General features: G+C 37.7%; 1 protein-coding gene across 1 annotated transcript in view; it reads left to right on the top strand.

Annotated features, from left to right (window-relative positions):
- The window catches only part of ADCY1 (adenylate cyclase 1), a 147,334-nt gene that overhangs the window by 113,177 nt on the left and 15,027 nt on the right, over window positions 1-19,130 (top strand). Inside the window, exons 9-14 of the mRNA XM_072329806.1 lie at window positions 1,122-1,316; window positions 3,127-3,224; window positions 6,382-6,466; window positions 10,786-10,875; window positions 12,974-13,230; window positions 15,039-15,165. Of these exons, the coding sequence (XP_072185907.1) occupies window positions 1,122-1,316; window positions 3,127-3,224; window positions 6,382-6,466; window positions 10,786-10,875; window positions 12,974-13,230; window positions 15,039-15,165 (852 nt within the window). The remainder of the gene's footprint in view (window positions 1-1,121; window positions 1,317-3,126; window positions 3,225-6,381; window positions 6,467-10,785; window positions 10,876-12,973; window positions 13,231-15,038; window positions 15,166-19,130) is intronic.

The raw sequence follows: 19,130 nt of genomic DNA, 5'->3' as shown, positions 1-19,130 counted from the left end.
TGACCTTAAAATCATTCCCCCTTGTCCTATTGCTGTCTACACAAGTAAAAAGTTGATTCCCTCCTGTTTACAATCCCCTATCAAATACTGGAAGGATGCACTGAGGTCTCCTCGCATAGACTTGTGTACATTCAGTCTCATAAGGTGGTCTCAGACTTCTTCTGCCCTTACAGAGGAGGGGAATTTACTCCCCAGTTTCCACCTGGAGGACCAGGGGTGCAAGCTTCAGGGGCATGAGAAATACAGGAAATCTGGCTGCCAGGGAAGACTGAGGTAAAAATCTCATTTAGTACCTCAGTCTTCTCCATATTTGTCATAGACAGTTCTCCTTTCTCATTTACCAAGGGAGGTAAACAAAACAAAAAATATATGGAGCTTCAGATTATAAAATGCCTCATAATTCCTGATGATAATCCTGACAGCACATAGTTTTTATATGACTTGTGAGAAAATTGTTAGGCTTTGCCTTGTTTGAAAGGCAATGTAATAACTTTATTAATAGTTAAAAATGTTTATAATAGTTGTATGGCTGGCAAATTAGCATTTCTGCTGTGATCAAGAAAAAAACAGAAGATTGGATTTGAATGTTTCAGTCCATGTATACTCACAATATTATTTTTCATGATAAAATAAGCTCCTTTCTACATATGGAGCCAGCAAAACAGGACTTGAAATGTTATTCTACTTTTGCTAAGGTCCATTCTTCTTTACAGTCACCAAATTAACATATCAATCAATGGTGAGCCCTGTCCACAGATCTTAGGTATGCAGGTATAACACACATATTTATTATGAACTGATATGTTATCTGTAGTCCACTGTCATTCAGAAGACCAATTATTTCATTGGTTGAGAAGAAGTCTCAGAGAAGCATATAAAGAAAACTCCTACTGATGATGTCTGAAATCCTGGAAAAGGTGGAATTTTTTTTCTTGCTGATAATGAGATAAGGATTTGATCTAAGGAGTTTTTAGAAGATGGTAATCATACTGAGATAAGATCCTATACAGTTGTTCTGCATAATGAATTCCTCATACTGGCCGTGAACTTGAGATAATATGAATATGTTAAATTTCAGTGCTAATAAAAGCCCATGCTTCTGTCTTCCATCTGTGCTACAGAGGAGAGCATTAAGGACAGCCTCTGAAAAGCTCAGGAATCGTTCCTCTTTTTCTACTAATGTCGTGTACAACACTCCAGGAACTCGAGTAAACAGATACATCAGTCGTTTGATAGAGGCCCGGCAAACTGAGTCTGAGATGGCTGACCTGAACTTCTTTACACTGAAGTATAAACAAATTGAGCGTGAAAAGAAGGTAAGAGCTTTAAACACTTTTTTACTGATTTCATTGACCATTGTGGTGGTGGTGTTTTTTGTTGTTGTTGTTGTAGACAGTATTTAAATTCTACTCACTACCTTTTAAATAATCTGATGGACTGTCTTTTAGCTAAATGGGAAAAATTATCTCTACCTGCTATGGAAGCACTTGGGGGAGGCAAAAGAAAGATCAGAATCTTCCTAAGTTTCAAGCTCCTCATACTTTCTTGTGGCAATGTGGCTGCCTACTGATTCACTGACTCTGGAAAAGGGTTGATGATAGGAGGACACTTCTCTCTGCATATGTTGTCTGATGATCCAATTAACCCTATAAAATATAAAGGAATACTTAATTCTCACCACATACTGTGCTGAAAGCTGTGGACTTACTCCAGACTTGTAAAACATCAATATGTATATAGGCAGAGTTATAAAAATCATGGAATCTTCATAGAATCACAGAACTGTTTGAGTTGGGAGGGGACACTTAAAGGTCTAGCTCCCTTGCAATGAACAAGAATATCTACAACTAAATCAGGTTACTCAGAGCCTGGTGCCACCTAACCTTGAATGATGGAGTGCCCACTACATCTCTGGGCAGCCTCTTTCAGTGCCTCACCGTCTGTAGTGTAAAAAACATTTTCATTATCTCCAATCTAATCCAAATCTGGTTTATTTTCCACTTATGGTCAGCAAAATTTAATGAAAGGAGTAGATGTTTCAATTCAATAGTATTGTGTTTTTGGAAATATTTAGGACTTTGAATTCTTTCATGATTTTTTTTTTCTTTTTTCTTTCTTTTCCTCTTGCTGTTTTATTTTCCTTCTTTTAATCTCACATCATGAAGTTTAAGTAATCCAAAATTTCTGTGAAATGGCTTTTTGTTCTTTAATGCAGTTAATGTGCTTTTCCAGGCTACTCTGTATTTCACACTTGTAGTTGTTGAGGGTAGCCAATTTGAGATACATATATATATATATATATATATGTATATATATATATACATAATGAACTATTTACTGTAAAGTTTGTTCCCTGAGAAAATTCTACAGTGTGCAAGATTCAGTATATTGTCTCTTTTCTTGCATTACAGTGTGAAAGTATGTGAATACCTGGCCATAATTTCCATTGATTTTTAACTTCTATGTGTGGATCTCTACTGAGTTGCTTGCATTGAGGTTATTATCTCATCCCAATTTGGAGTATTTGTGTTTAAATCTAGATTTGTTCTGACAAAAGCAAATTGTAACTTTAGATGGTAAAAGAAGATTGAAATTTTGAACTTTCTAGGAAAACAACTTGTTCTGTTGTAGGGACTATGCTTCAGTGGAATCAGGGATGATAATTGTTCAAAACTGAACCTGAGTCTCTCAGCAGCACCTTTTAGTGTCCTGTCCTGAGCATTTCAGATGACAGTGTTCCTTAGAAGCAGCACCAAGTGTTTTTTGATGTTTTGGGGGTGGTGAGTAAGAGGAGGAGGAAAGAAGCACCTCCTCCTTCAGCATAAGAATGGCTGAATCATTTTTGTTCCAAAAGATTAACTTATTCCTGTGTCTGGCCTGGATTTGACTAATTTGAGGGTGAAAGGTAAATAGCTAAGCCAACAGGAACAGCTGAAAAAAGCCTGTCAAGCGAAGTCTTCTATAGACTAGCTTCATCCAATTTTTTTGTTAATTAAGCAAAGATAATTATGTTTGTAAAGTGGCTTTTAGGTTGTTGCTCTTTCTTGGTAAGAGTGGACAAGAGTCAGTGGCTGGCTGGGTATATAATAAATGCTCACAGTCTTCTTTTTCTCCTTTCTTTAACAGTACCACCAGCTTCAGGATGAATACTTCACCAGTGCTGTAGTTCTCTCACTAATTCTAGCTGCCTTATTTGGCCTTGTCTACCTTCTAATAATACCACAGTAAGTTTCTATCTTTTGCCATTATAATCCAAAGTAGAATATCTTCAAGCAACCTGCACAGAATTGAAATGCTAGCATCTCTAGAAAGGCAATTACCAACCAGACTGGTAGCTTCTCAAATTAGAGTCTCTGATGGTATATCCTCAGACTAACTTATCTCTTCTGTTTGTCCAAATAAACAACAAATATAGTTTGGCCATTCTTACATGAATTGCAGTCAGAGCTTGGTTGCATAAGGCAGACATAACCAAATATTCATGATGTATTTGAGAATGTGTTCGATGCTCATTATTGAATGCTATAATGTACTGATTAATTCAAGCATTGTCAATGCTATGTTAAATGCTTACTAAAGAAAATTTAGACTTCATTTCAAAAATCTGAGTTACAGGTAGACGTTATTTCTAGTAATTTCAATAACTTGATTACAATTACATTTTTTTCAGATGAGAATATAAAAATAAACTTCATTCACACTTAGAAATTAGGATTTCAATGGAGATAGACTGGGCCACTTAAATCTCATTTTAATTCAAATCTTTTCTATTCATTAATCTCTATTTAGAATAACACTCTGACATGGTTCTATTATTTCTAATTGAAAGTTTGAGGGACACATTTTTAATTTTAGTAAGTCACCAGCATATAATTTTTTTACTTGACATCTGAAAAATTTGAAATTACTTGCAAAAAATCATCTAGTTTCCAGACAAATTTCTTTTGTTGACTAACTGGAGCATAGTTGAATAGCTGAGAACTATTTTGCGTACTTCTGCACATCTACAGTAGGTGAAAGAATTTGAATTCCATGGAATTTAAGATAAGGAGAGATAAAGAGCGTTAGTGTCATTGGATTTAGAATGTATTGGCAAGAATCATATGTCATGATAACTGGTAACCTTTCAAAAAAGTAGCACCACTCCAAAAAACAGCTGGACAGATTTTCAGATTAAGCTAATGTGTGACAGGTAATAGAAGCTTCAGCAGAACATGAACACTGTATGCCATGAAAATTGATTGGTTCATCATTGGGTCAGTTAGAAAAGCCACATACGGGATGGTAATATCTTCCACTATATATGCCAGTCTTAATTTTAGGCAATCAAACTGTTATTCTTTCCTTGCTGTGGCACAGATGAAACCTCAAGCTAGACTAAAACTATGAAAATACCAGAAATTTTCTTTCTCCACAAAACTTGGAGCTTAAAGTTGCTCTTTAGATTGACAAAAGTACTTCTAAGTATGACAAGCAATTGCAAAAGCCAAGACAAGAAGTGTGAAGTGTTACTATAACAGGAGAGGTGATCATAGTGGTCTTTGATATGTATCAGTCTTCCAAGTAGGAAGTTAAAAAATCTAGGGACAAGAAATTGTTGTAAGAAAAACATTTGCTGCATAAATGCACAAAAAGCAATGGGCTTTACATTTTCACAATTCCTGTGATCATCTCAGCCCAACAGTTTGACAGCTGAACACATATTTACATCCTCATATGTGTCTGATGGAATTAAGGCTATATTCCCATCAACCTCTCCAGTTATTAAGGCAAACATACAACATAGCCACTAAAAACTCTGATGATCAGTCTTTCTGACATCTGACTGGGTTTGTATTCAATAAACCCTTTTTTACTGGCGACACCCCAATATCTTTCGTAGTCCCACACAACACTAGTGTGAGTGGTTGGCTACTGCTGCACTGAAAGAAACCTGCAATCATGTTCTCTCCATTGCTTTCTTGCAGTACTACCATCCTAAATGCTCTCCACTACTCAAAAAATACAGAGGAGCCTGCTATCTATTAAGACCTCTATTCAGAATCCACATTATAATATATTCTTTAGAGTCACTTCTTGGCTCCACACATACATTACATCAGCGCATTCTTCCTTTGTGTATATTGATGACTTCTTGCATAAATTCTTGCACAAAATTCAAATCAAAAGCAAATATTGAGATGTAGCAAAAGATTTCTCATTTTCTTCTACTGTTACAAACTCTATATAAATAATTTTACAAGGCTGACAGCAAGATACATGTTTTCACAGGTATAGAAAAAAGGTGTGAAGATCATCTTATTCTTGGTTCAATAGCTGGCAAGGGGGTGGGATGTCCCTGAAAATAGTCAAAGCACCTGTAGTAGTAGACTAATTTTTGCCATACTGCTCCAAGAATAGGGTTGCTGAGCAAGGGAAGCAATTGGCTTGTACTCCAAATTGAGAACAAACCTATTTTGAAAGAGCAGAAAAAGGAAGATTAAGAATTATAAGAATTATTATAGCATTTTCACAAAAGATGAGATTTTTCTTACTGTTTGAAGAAAGCTCAAAAGGAAGGAGTTTCTCTGTGTTGGTAGAAGGGAGTGCAGTCCCGTCTGATTTTGTTTAACTTCATAAATGGCGGAGTTGGCTGTGCTCTGATTTCTGAATCTTTGAGGAGAGGTTAGAGAGGAGAAGCAGATGGTAATTGATACACAGTTGCCAAGACCAAGTAATGGGGAGTTGTTCTCTCCGTTTATAGGAGTCATCGTGCTGAATATTCTGCATTAGTCCAAAATTAGAAAGTGTCTTTCCTGGCATCCTGTATAAGTGAATTTCTGAGTTGCTTTTATCTCATAGAATCACAAGGTTGGAAAGAACCTATAAGATCATCTAGTCCAGCCATCCTCCCTTCACCATTACTACCACAATTTACTAACCCATATCTCATAGCTCCTCATCCAGATGCCTCTTGAACACTGCTAGGGAAGGCAACTCCACCACCTTCCTGGGCAGCCTTTCCAGTGCCTGACTCTCTTAGAGAAAAAGTTTTTCCTTATGTCTAGTCTAAACCTTCTCTGGTACAACTTGTGGCCATCTCCTCAGGTCCTGTTTGTTGCCTGGGAGAAGAGGCCAAGCCCCTCCTCATTGCAACCTCCCTTCAGGAAGTTTTACAGTGCAATGAGGTGCTGTGCACAAGAATGTTTCCTGATTTCTCATTCTTGAGAGCAGCACATTTCACTGTCATTTTTTTCCCTGAAGTGCTTAGTTTTACACTAAAAGCATGGGGGGAAATCCTCCAGCACTTGTCCAACACCGTTTCAGAAAAACATCTGTGCTGTTCATTCTCATATCTGCTACTAAGTTAAGCTGATTTACCTCATTGTATTTTGATTCTAGGAGTACCGTAGTTCTTGTTCTCCTGGTGTTCTGCATATGCTTCCTAGTGGCTTGTATTATGTATCTACATGTCACAAGAGTACAAGTAAGTGATTTAAGATTTTTTTTTTTTTTTTTTTTTTTTTTTTTTTTACTATTCTTTCTTTTAGTGGCTACACTTTGTGCTATGAACTACAAAGCCATCATTGTGTGCTCCATAGCATTAGGTATCTGAGATCCATCTGCTTTTTACGCTCAATGCTTAGCAATATTGTAAGCACCATTAAAAAAAAAAAATAATAAAACTAAAAAAAATTAACTTGAGGGTAGTTATTTTAATTTTTTCCAACACTGTAGCCTTCAGTGCTATTAGTACTAAGGGGTTGTGGGATTTTGCAGGTTGGTTGATTGGTTGGTGGTGGGTTGTTTTTTTGTTGTGTTTGTTGTTTGTTTTTCTTCAATATCTTCCTGAGCTAAACTATTCAAGTGCCCAGATAAACAGCTACTTTAATCTGGATTTTTCTCCTTTCTGATGAGGAAGCATGCTATTTATCCTTCCACTACAATTAGTATCTAAGCGTGAAGTGCTGCTAATTTCCTCTTTGTTTTCAAAACTTTTCCTGTCAAATCATCAACCACTTTCCTGGTCTTGCAAATACAACCCCTGGCCTTTTCCAAATCTTTAGAAATAATTAGTTTTCCTCCATTACATTTTCACAACAGTAATATTGCAGAATAACATCTGGTTGTTGTAGAAGAAAACAAGGTATACTAGATCAAAATAAAACATCTACAGAATAATTTTCTGATGAAAAATATCTGTAGTGGCTTAAAACAAATTTATTATTTTTTTTTCAGAAAATAATCAGAAGAAACACACAGTTAATCTGCTCCGCTGATTAGCACACACTAATTTTTAGTTAGAAAATATGTTTTTTTGCAGGAGAAAGGTAATTGTTTTCATGGAAACATAAATAGTATCTTAGCAGAGTATCTGGTACATAGCAGATCTTTATAAACTTAGACAGTTTTATGGTAATTTTAATTATCTTTTGTTTTGTAAAGGAACAGTGGTTTATGAAGTGTTGCTCTTTGCATGAATATTAAATACAGATGGAGTTTGTGGGGAGTGTGGGGAGTGTTTCTCTTTATGTTATTTCTCTGGGGCTAGTGCAAACTTAAGGTTTCTTTAAGCAGTCAGTGAGATTTGTAACTTTTCCAGGTTTCTCTGGAGATTCAATATTCTGTTGGATGAAATCCAGCACTAGAAAAACAAATAAGTTTAAAATTTAGAATATAGCAGATAGAAATTTCGTGAACAAATTTGTCTTTTATATTGAATAAAAGATAACATATTTGGTGTAATGAGTATAGAATTGTGAACTGGGGACTGTCATGAAAGAGCAGATGCAACCTTAGAATGACCAAAAAATCAGAAATATAACCCTTCTATGCTTTAATTAGAGCATTCAGTCAAACACGTCTTGTACCTTACCTTTTAAAATTTTACTTTCCTTTTTAACCCACTGATATAGCATGTTATCATTTATAACATATATGCAACGCAGCAAGATACATGCCCATGCAATAGATGGAACCATTCTGAATCTGCATTTTGCTTTATAATTATTTACCATGCAGCAAAACTATGGAAATTCACAGCATTTTATTATTACTGCTTTATCCTCTGCAAGCCATTTCATTGCAAACTGAATTAACTGAATGTATCTACCTATCTTGTACAAAAACATTATAATGGCATTCTTAATATATGTATAAAAAAACACAATCTGGTTCATATATGTAGATAGATTTTGGTCTAGATGAGTAGACATCTTGATGATTAAATGAAATCAGTCTGGATGATCAGGTTCAGAACATAGAGATAATAGGTTATACTCTACTTGGAAGGCAGTAGTAAGTGGTGTACCACAGAGGTCTGTCCATCTACTTGTCCTGTTTAACATGTTTGTCAAAGACCTGCAGGAGAACACAGAGTACATGTTGAGTTTGCAGGTGACATCTGCAGTTAAACTGTTTTCTGCTGTAATTAACTAATCCAGGCCAATCTTATGCTTATATAAATTTATATAACACTGATTTATAAATTTATTTAACACTGATTGTTACCCACCTATATTTATATGCACTGAAGCTGTATTGAATCCAAAATGTATTTTCAGGTCACAGAAGGCTTATTTTTTTCTATTGTTACTGTATTCTTTTGTTATGCAGCCCAGATGAAGGGGATTCATATATAACTATCTCAGATTTTGAATGCTGTGGTCACACATATGGGGGAAATATATCTGTATATACCACATGAAGGGGGGGGGAGTTTCAGTACAAAATTTATGTTTGCCAGGGCCACAGAAGCCCTTTTGTGGGTATTTTGGTGCCTGCTGCAAGTTACATTTTTGCTGTCAGTGATGAAGTGAACACTCTCCTCCAGGACTTGTGACTTTCATCCAAATTATAGGTTTTTGATCTTAAGTCAAATCTAGCATTAGTAAGTCTTGGCACACTCCTTTTAAGAGACATAGCTCGATCCCACTTTAATATCAGTTATTTATTTCATACAGTTACTTACTACCCCTTGAAGTCACTGGAAGAAGACCTGTGTTCAGAAAGACATATCACTGTTCACCTAGATAATAGATGTACCAAACATTTGCAGTGCAAAAGGAAAAGAAGAAAAGCACCTTTTTCTAAAATGGAATAGATCTCTATGTGAGGTGGCTTCAGATCCATGACTAGATAATATCCACCATAATGCTCTCTCACTCTCCCCATCTTCAGAAAAAATCAAGGAGAGAGAATATTATGAGAAAAAGCTCAAGGGTTGAGATAAGGACAGAGAAATCTCTCTCCAACCACCATCACAGGCAAAAACAGACACCATGGAAGAGAGATTCATATTATTTATTCCCTATTGTTAGTAATAGATTGGACAGTGAGAAACTAGAAATAAACTAACACCTTCAACCTCTCTTCTCCTAACTCCTTTCAAGTGGCATGAGGGAATGAGAAATGGAGGCTGCTTCACCTCTGCTGCTCCTTCGTTGTCACTCTCTTCTCCTTCTCCATCCTGGGATTCTCCCACAGGCCACATCCTTTCTGAAATGATCCCACGTGAGCTTCCCACAGGCTGCAGCTCTTCTAGCACTGCTCCTACGTGGTACTGTGGTGCCCATCCTTCAGGAGGGCACTGTTCCAGCATGGGTCCCTACAGGCAGCAGCTCTCCCAGACCACCTGCTCCACCACAGACTCCTCTCCACAGACTGCAGCTCTGGCCCAGAGCCTGCTTCTGTGAGGGGCTCTCCGTGGACCACAGCTTTCTTCCAGACACTACTCCCTGCTGTACCATGGGCTTCTCCACAGGCTACATGCAGAGACCTGCTCTGCATGATGCTCCATGGCCTGCTAGGGCACAGCCTGCTCCACCCTAGGCCTCTCCAGGGGCTGCTGGGAACTTCTACTCCACAGTTGAAGCACATCCTGTCCTCTTTCTGCACTGACCTGGACATCTGCAGGACTATTATTCACATTTCCTCACTCTTCTCTCTAAGCTGTTGTTTCACAGCAGTTTTTCCCTTTCCTAAATCTGCTCTCCTAGCAGTACAGCCAATGTTGCTCACAGCTCAGCTCTAGCCAATGGTGGGTCCCTTTTGGAGCCATCTGGAACTGGCTCTGATCTGACATGGGGCAGCTGCTGGGCACTACTCACAGAGGCCACCTTCCGTTACTAAAACCTTGCCACATAAAACCAACACAGTATGGTTGGAACAAACGTTAATTCTACATCCTGACAGACTTGTCCTTCCTCTCTCATCTTTTGGCATACATTTCACTCATCGAGATGAGTAAGAAATTCACAAGACTCCATTTCACCAGATATTTTTGTTCTCCAATGCTGTTTCTGCTCTGAAAAAATCAGTATTTTTAATGGGTTCTAATAGTTAAAACCACCCTGCCTGACATTTAGTGTGACTATTATAGCAGAAGACGCAAATACCATTCCGAAGTTCCATGCTATCATAGTATGTTCTCTTCTTTCATTTGTAGTTGATAATTTGGAAGGCAAAATGTTTTTTGTATATATTCCTCAGGTGAATAAAGTCCAGTGCCACCCCACTTTGCATTATGAATGGGCATCTTACTGATATTCCAAAGAATTCTAATTTTAGTGATAGATAATGTACAATAATCACAATTTCATGTGTATTACCCCAGAAATGCAACTGCCAGTAAGGAAAAATATTCACAATTATTACTGCAACTTACATATGTAATTATAAATGCATGCTTGTTTCTTAATTTACTCCTGTATTACTTTCTTTGCTATAAACAGCCTACTAAACAGTAACAACTCCACTTCTAAAAATATTTCTAATATATGTATTAATATTTTTTCTCTTACTTAGTGTTTTCCAGGGTGCCTAACAATACAAATTCGTACCATTTTGTGTATTTTTATTGTGATTTTAATATACTCTGTGGCTCAAGGATGTGTGGTGAGTATTTAAATCGAGTTTTGCTTTCTGTTTAAGAACAGTCTTTTATAGATATCATTGAGCATGTGCAATGACTGATTCCTACTCTTTGAATTATTCTTGTTTGCAGAGCAACTTTATTCAAAACTAAAGACCTTTGTTATAGTTTGGACTTTCACAATCTTGAATCAGAGTGTTGAGTTAGGAATGGTAAAGATAATAGCACATTATAAAGATAATACATAGTCAAAACCTATAGAAATTTTTATATCTAAAGATAGTATCAAATAGTCTGCAGTTGCCATGTTCTCTATGGGAAAGCCATTTTTAAATGTTAAAACTGATTAATAGTTTAATGGCTAATATTGTGTGACAGAGAATGTATGGTCACAAGATTATTTCCGTGTGACAACTAATAGAAAATATTTCTGCATAGTAACAGAGATATTTTATGCCTAGACAGATGAGAAAAGATAAGAAAATCTTAAAAATCTGTATGGTATAGAGTAAGAAAAGGTTTTTACACTATAGTTGTTATACAGTCCACTCACATCTATTATCTGAGAAGCTGATGTGAAGTACTGGCTCAGTAATTCTGAAAAGCTGAGCTTCTTTAACAGCTGGTTCTACACGGTGAATGCCTAAATATTTCATATGCAGATGCTTTGTTGAATTCTCAGAACTGAATTTCAGCATTCAGTCTATGAAAGAATTAAATATTCTAGGGTTCCCAAAGGAAAGAATCCACACAAAAACAACATGCTAAACAGTACTTCTGAGGAAGCAGATGTCTCAAACTCTGGGATGCAAGCAAAGTATTCTAAGCAATAAGAAAACAGTGGTTTCATGGGCAATTCAGAGCACTAACTGTGACGCCACACTTATTATTTTATATTTTATGTATTCACTGAATGGGCAGATGCATTTTTTCCTGGAATAAAAGCCCTCATGCGTGGTTTTTTGTTTTTTGTTTTTTTTTTGTTTTGTTTTGTTTTTTTAAGATAAGTGCAGTACAAGGAGCTTTTTTAAGGACATTTAACAAAATCACATGGAATTGATTTTTCACCTCAGCCTTTACAATTTCATTTCATAATGTTAACCATTATTTTAACTCACATTTTACCTGCTGTGTTGCATCTATTTGGATTAATAACAAAGTCCTGTATATTTATTGATCACCTTTCAGATCACCAGTTATTTTACAGAATACAATAAAACATCATTATTAGTGGTTAGGATAAAGTAAAAAGGTCTAAGAACACACTTCAGAAAAGAAGGTTAGGTACAGAGAGGGGCTTATATTGCAATTCCTGATAAAATGAATTTCACACTACTCCTCATTTATGCTAACTCTAGTCCTCTCCCTTAATAAAGCATGAAGGTTGCAGTACAGTTAAAACTGCACTGCAGCTGTTTGCCACTGATTCCTCCCTTCCTTGTCTAACAGGTTTGAGATCTATATATAACACTGCCTTTGGAAGAAGCTGATTAAAAAACATATTTCCAATGTGAAATGTACCAAAAGGTGTTTTTGTTCCTTTTTAATATCCCATTCTAAAGAAGAAATTGTTCAAAGATAACTAAGTGGAACAGATAACTAAAGACAACATGTGGCATTTGAATCATATGTGACAGACGAATTATCTCTGAAGTAGAGAAAGTATGATATCCATACCTACCTTTTCAAACTAACAAAAAATTAAAATATCTTTTATTTTATATTTGATCAATTGAAATTAATACAGCTTACAAAGTCTACAAAGGCATTTATTTCTGGGCCTTCCTTATCAAAATAATAATATAACATTTTCTGAAGTTCACAAGTTTTTCATGTTTACTTTGGGTTGAAATATCTTGATTTTGAGCACTGAAAGGGAAACTGCTCAAATAATTCCAGTCTTTAATTAGTTGGTCTTGTTAACAATTAGTGACTAAGACTTGTATGCCATGTAAAAGTAAGCACAGCATTCCAAGATTTTATTAGAGCAATTAATTGTCTGGGAACTCCATATCCATTTATTCCCAATTAGTAATGAACTACAGTCAACCCCCACAACAGTTGCATTTCTGTTTATTTCACAGTTAACTTTCTTCTTTTCCCCTCTCCTATTATTTCTAGGTTGGCTGCATGCCTTGGGTTTGGAATACCAATTCCAGCAGTTCGATAGTTATCATTTCTCCTGGTGGAACAAATAAAACAATGAATGAACTTCCGTGTGATACAGCCCACTATGCTTTCCTTTCCTGTGTAGTGGGGACTCTCACCTTGGCAATATTTCTACGTGTATCTTCCTTGCCAAAAATTATACTGCTGCTTTTTGTTACTATTTTGTATATAGTTATTCTGGAACTCAGTGGTTACAGAAAAGCAGTGGGGTAGGTGTCCTGCAAAGTCAAAATAATGTTTTTTCTTTATAGATGGTCATTACATTTACTATTCATCTGTGAATCACAGAATCATAGGGATTTGAAGGGACCTCTGCAGATGATCTAGCCCAACTCCTCTGCCAAAGCAAGTTCCCTACAGTAGGTTGCATGGGAAAGCATCCAAGCAGGTTGTGAGTATCTCCAGAGGAGATTCCGCAACTTCTCTGGGCAACTTCTTCTTGTGTTCTGCCACTCTCAAAGCCAAGAAATTTTTCTTCATGTTTAGATGGAACTTCCTGTGTTCCAGTTTGTGCCCATTTGCCCCTTGTCCTGTCACTGAGCACAGTGGTAAAGAGCCTGGTCTCATCCCTTTGAGACCCATCCTTTAGACATTTATAAGCATAGATAAGGTTTTCCCTCTCAGTCTTCTCTTCTCCAGACAAGTCCCAGGTCTCTTAGCCTTTCCTCACAGGGGAGATGCTCCAGGCCCCAGTCATGTTTGTAGGCCTACACTGGTCTCTTTCTAGTAGTTCCCTCTTTTTCTTGAGCTGAGGAGTCCAGAACTGGACATTCAAGATGTAGCCTCACCTGGGCAGAATAGAGGGGAAGGGTATCCTCCCTTTATACTCATTTTAATGTACCTTTTGGCCACAGGGAAATGCTGCTGGCTCATGGTCAACCTGTTGCCCACCAGGACACCTAGGTTCTCTGCAGAGTTCCATTCTATAATGTCATCCCCTAACCTGTACTGATGCATACAGTTATTCCTCCCCAAGTGTAGGACTCTACTCTTGCCCATGCTGAACCTCATTAGATAACTGCCTTCTAGCATTCATAGTATCATCATAGTATCATAGTATCGTGCAAGTTGGAAGGGACCTTAGAGATCATCGAGTCCAACTCCCGGGTTTCGAGCCCCCTGTGTAGCGAAGCGGCACTTCTACCCCTGCGCCACAGGGGGGATTCGAACCCAGGCCCTCCGGTGCCGCAAGCAGCAGCTTATACCACTGCGCCACTGGGGGCACACATTCGAGTGCTGCCCAAGGTTATATCTTTTGCAGAATGAGAAATACTGTTGGATATAATAATATTGAATGAGCTTTTGGGAATTGTTGTCCTATTGTTCTGAAATTTCATGCTCATATCTGATCATCTGCAGTCTCTTTTTATATTTCATATTACAATTATTGTTAAAGTCTTCACTTCCATATTTCAGCAACTCTCAACCAATTCTAATTTCATTCAAACTTGAATTTTTGAGGGGTTCTGTATTTTCTCAATAACAGTATGCACACGTAAAGCAAACAAAGATGATGACAGAACCTTTATTTGAGATACAAGCACTAAAGAACAAGATATCAAAATTAAAACAGCAAGAGTTTGGAAAAAAGGGTGAGCTGAGGAATGCAGCTTTCTCTGGTTCAAACTCTGGCACACTAGAGAAGGAGGAGGCAAACCAAGAAGTCTGAGTGCATACATGCTCCCAGAAGCATCACTGAGAGTGAGAAAGAGGAAGGGTGGATCTAGGCTCCCCCCACTCTGCACAATCAGGTGCTCATGCACTGGTTCAGGCTGTGACCTGGCAATTCCACTACAACTCACTACAATAATGAAAATAATTATAAAACCTTTAAGAACCTGAGTGTCAATGAGATGCAGTCATAGTACTGTCACCCACCTCCCTAACAGAATGAGCCACTTTTGGAAAAGACTGGTGATTAGAGGACACTCACAGATTCCAAAATAAAGATTTTATATTAAAAATATCCAGTGTTTAGAAAGCCTGGAATAACTTTTACTTTTACTTTATTTTTAAGGGGTGGATCCTTTTATATGCGAGGCTATGAACCAACACTAGCTATTTTGCTGTTTTCTTGTGCTTTGGCACTGCACTCAAGACAGGTGGACTTGAAACTACGTCTGGACTACCTCTGGGCTGTGCAGGTGAGTCACAGGACTTTCTAGTACTCATGCACAGAGGAAGTGTATACCTGACTTTGAAACTGCTTACAAATACTGTTAGAACAAATTAGTCAGACTAACACGTTCTCAAAATTAACAGCACATCATTGATGAAGTAATGTGTTTATATCTAAAGTACATTATGAATTTCAAAGCTGTGTTGTTGACATTACCACTATAAACTTGAGATAAAGTAATTAAATGTCTGGGTTTCTTTTTTTTTTTCTTACCCCCCCGCCCCCTCCACCCCCCTTTATTTTTTAACTTATACCATGGAATGGAACTATGGAACTCTTTCCCAACTTCTCTAATATTCCTGAAGAATTGACTTCTTTGCAAAAAAATATTTTTCTTGGTTTTGAGCCAGCAGGCACTGCAAAAATATCATGCTGGCAACTCTCCTTAATAAGCTGTACAATTGTATAGTTGTACAACCAGTAGGTAAACAGAGGCTTCATTTAGAAAGATTACCGTGATAGAAAGATAATCTGTAATAAATAGAAATGCTCACCAACATTGAAGACATGCAGTAAACTCCACAAAGGCTCAATCTCCAGGGAAAAAGATCTTTCCTCAGTGGCAGTCAGCCCATAAATTGAATCTAGGAGAGGTGGAGCCAAGCTCCACCCCTTCCGGTAGCACAGCTGAATTACCTTCACCTGTGCTCCTGAAGTTGACTCATTGCTTACCTCAGGAGGTCAATCAGAGGTTCAGGCTGCAATCAACAGTTTCCCATACATGAGACAACGGGAATAGGGGCAAAAAAAAATGAGGGTTTTATTGCTATTTAGCTCTCTGGATAATATTTCCACCAGTAATGTAAATACCTGCGATCCATGTTATGTCAATCCTTTTTCTTCAATCCCAAGCACTCCTCCCTTTTCAGTGTCTGTTTTGCCTCAGAAAGAGTAATACCTATACATCCTTTTACCTCAGAAAGTAGGCACCAGGATTTTATGACTCACAAAAAGGGAAAATTTTCATTTGCCCCTGAAGGGCAGAAAACTAGAAGATGAGAGAAATGTTCAGAAAATACCAGTTATTGGTTCGCTTTCCTCCCTATAGAGCTGTGCAATACGATAGTTTTAGAGTACTCATAGCTGAACAAGATCAAATCTTTTTTAAGCTCACCTATACTCCTTATCTTTGCAAGCAATGCAAAGAAAGATTGCAAGGAACAGAAAGATATGGATACCCAGCTCTATGCATTAGTAGCAAAGAAGATACAACATAGTTCAAACTGATACCACAACTTTTTAAAGTTCCTAGCAGATCACTTAAAAGCCTAGATGATCTGCACAAAATTCACATTTAACACGTCTGTATATTGTAGGGCAGTCCATACAGAGACTGCAGCATGAGTACCAGCAGAATATATACTTAGCAGAATTAATACTGTCTGTGAAATAAGCTAATATACTTCACTGAGTAGTTCCAAAGAGGCACTACACTACTTTAATGAATATACTTCTTCCAGATCTGAGAAAAGCCATCACTTGCCTCTCATTTCTTTGAGAAGGAAACAACTGGAAGTGCAACAATCTGGAGTTTCTGTTCTCCATAAGTTATTATATTATGATTATCTTTACTTCTGGTCATCAAAGGATGGACAGAAATTCACCAACAAGACCGGGGTCACAAGGTCATGCTTCAATGCTGACATATTTATCCTTGTTCTGAACACTTTGTTGGTAGAAAACTCTGTATGAAGTTGGAGAACATTCTCAATTGTGTCATTCAAAATAAACAATTTAGTCCATAACTGCTCAAAAATGACTGTCCATACATGTCCAGCTCAGAAAAGAACAGCAAATGCTAATGACTGAGCAACATCACTGTCCATGCAATGCATCAGACAGATTACTCCATTTATCTACCCCTGCTTTATTGCTTTAACTTGTTCTTAATTCTCTACATCCTGGCCCATAGACGTATTTTTCCTGAGGCTTTCATTCTGCACTACATGGTATTGAGAGCCTAACTGAAAAACCTTAAAGTTTTTGAGGAAGAAGAAAAATCTTTGAAAATTAGAGAAACTGATAGGTAAGCCAAAATGTAATTTAATTCAAGGTCTGAACTTAGAAATCTCTTTGCTACGGTCAAATTTTCCATATTCTAGAATGTTGTAAAAAAGGAGTTGTAATCTTAATTTGGATTAGCATCTGGAAAAAAGAATTTTTACTACTACAGAATCATGGAATCATGCAATGTCTTGGTTTGGAAAGGACCTTAAAGTTCATTTAGTTCCTGCTGTGGACAGTGAGGCACTAGACTGAGTTACCCAGGAATCCATCCAACCCAGCCTTCATTGGATTGAGAATCCACAACTTCTCTAGATACCTATTCCAGAGTGTCACCACCCTCTCAGTGAAAAATTTCCCCCTACAATGGAGTGTATCCTGTATCCTCTTTTCCAAGCTAAACAAGCCCAGCTCCTTCAACCTGCCTTTGTATGAGAAATGCTCCAGCTCTCTCACCATCTTTATGGCCCTCCTCTGGACTCACTTTCTTGTGCTGGGAAGCCTGGGCCTGGATTCAGTACTTCAGATAGGTCTCACAGGAGCAGAGTAGATAGGGACAATCACCTCCCTCACCTTGCTGGTCCCCCTTCTTTTGATGCAGCCCAAGATATAGTTGGCCTTCTGGGCTGCAAGTACACAATACTCACTGATGTCAAGCTTTTTTCCATTAGAACCCTCAAGCTGTTTTCCACAGAGCTGCTCTTAGTGAGTTATTCTCCCAGTCTGTACACGTACCTGGGACTGCCTTGTTAAATCTCATCAGTTTCATGTGGGCCCACTTTTCAAGCCTATTCCTGTCCCTTTGGATGGCATCCTTTTCTGCTTTTGTATCAACTGAACCACTCATCTTGGTGTTGCCTGCAGTGTTGCTGAGGATGTACTCAGTTCCAGTGTCTATGTCATTGATGTACCCCACCACCTGGACATATAGCTGCTGACCTCAGCTCTCTGAATGTGAACATCTAATCAATTCTTTACCCATCAATAGTCCAGCCTTCAAATCCATATCAAATCCATATTGCTGGCTATCTCAGATCATCTCCTCATCTTGCATGTACCTTAACATACCTTCCAGGGTAATCCGTTCCATGATCTTTTCAGGCATAGATATGCATCTCATCAGCCTGTAGTTCTTCAGGTATTCCTTTCTCCCTGTCTTAAAAATGGGAGTGATTACTTCTTTTTTCCAGTCTCTGGGAACTTCACCTAACATCCATGAGTGATGTTTGATGTGGTAGAGAGCAGCTTGGCAACCACATCATCCAGTTCCTTTAGGACCCGGGGATGCATGCTGTCTGACTTCATAGGCTTGTGCACACTCAGTCTCATGAAAAGTCTTAGACTTGCTCTTCTCTTAAAATGGGACATATATTGCCTAAGTGCTCAAGGTTGTGCAAGTAATGTGTAAAGCCTGTCTGCCATTGAAGACTGAGGCAAAGAACTTGTTGTGTACTTCAGCCTTCTCCATATTTCTTAAAGCTAGTTCTCCCTTCTCATTTATCAGAGGAGGTGCATACACTCTGCTTGCCTTGCATCTTCTGTACCTTAAGAATCCATTCTTATTTTCTGAATAAGTTGTGATTTCCTTTAGATTTGTTATATAGTACTTATCAAATGTTTTCTAATTAAAATCAGAATATAGCGCTAAAAGCCACTCTCAGAACAAGAAGTGAGTAATTTTGCAGAAGAGATTAAGAAGAATTAGGATGGAATCTCAAATGAGATCTCTAAATATGTATTATTTTTCCCATAATGGGTCTGATTTTTAGAATTGCTTCCTTATGTGACCCTCACTGAATTCTGTGACTCAAGTCACTTTCAACATGACTCCAGAACCTTGGGTTAAAGACCTCAACTGTTACAACACCTAGACACATCCTTTACATTAACTTTCCCATGAATGGTGGAATCTCTGGTGCTGTTGTG

Source organism: Excalfactoria chinensis, chromosome 2 (assembly GCF_039878825.1).
Source record: "Excalfactoria chinensis isolate bCotChi1 chromosome 2, bCotChi1.hap2, whole genome shotgun sequence".
In the NCBI taxonomy this organism is placed as follows: Eukaryota; Metazoa; Chordata; class Aves; order Galliformes; family Phasianidae; genus Excalfactoria; species Excalfactoria chinensis.
Note: the sequence above shows the minus strand (reverse complement) of the source record. Positions and strands in the feature narration are given on the sequence as shown.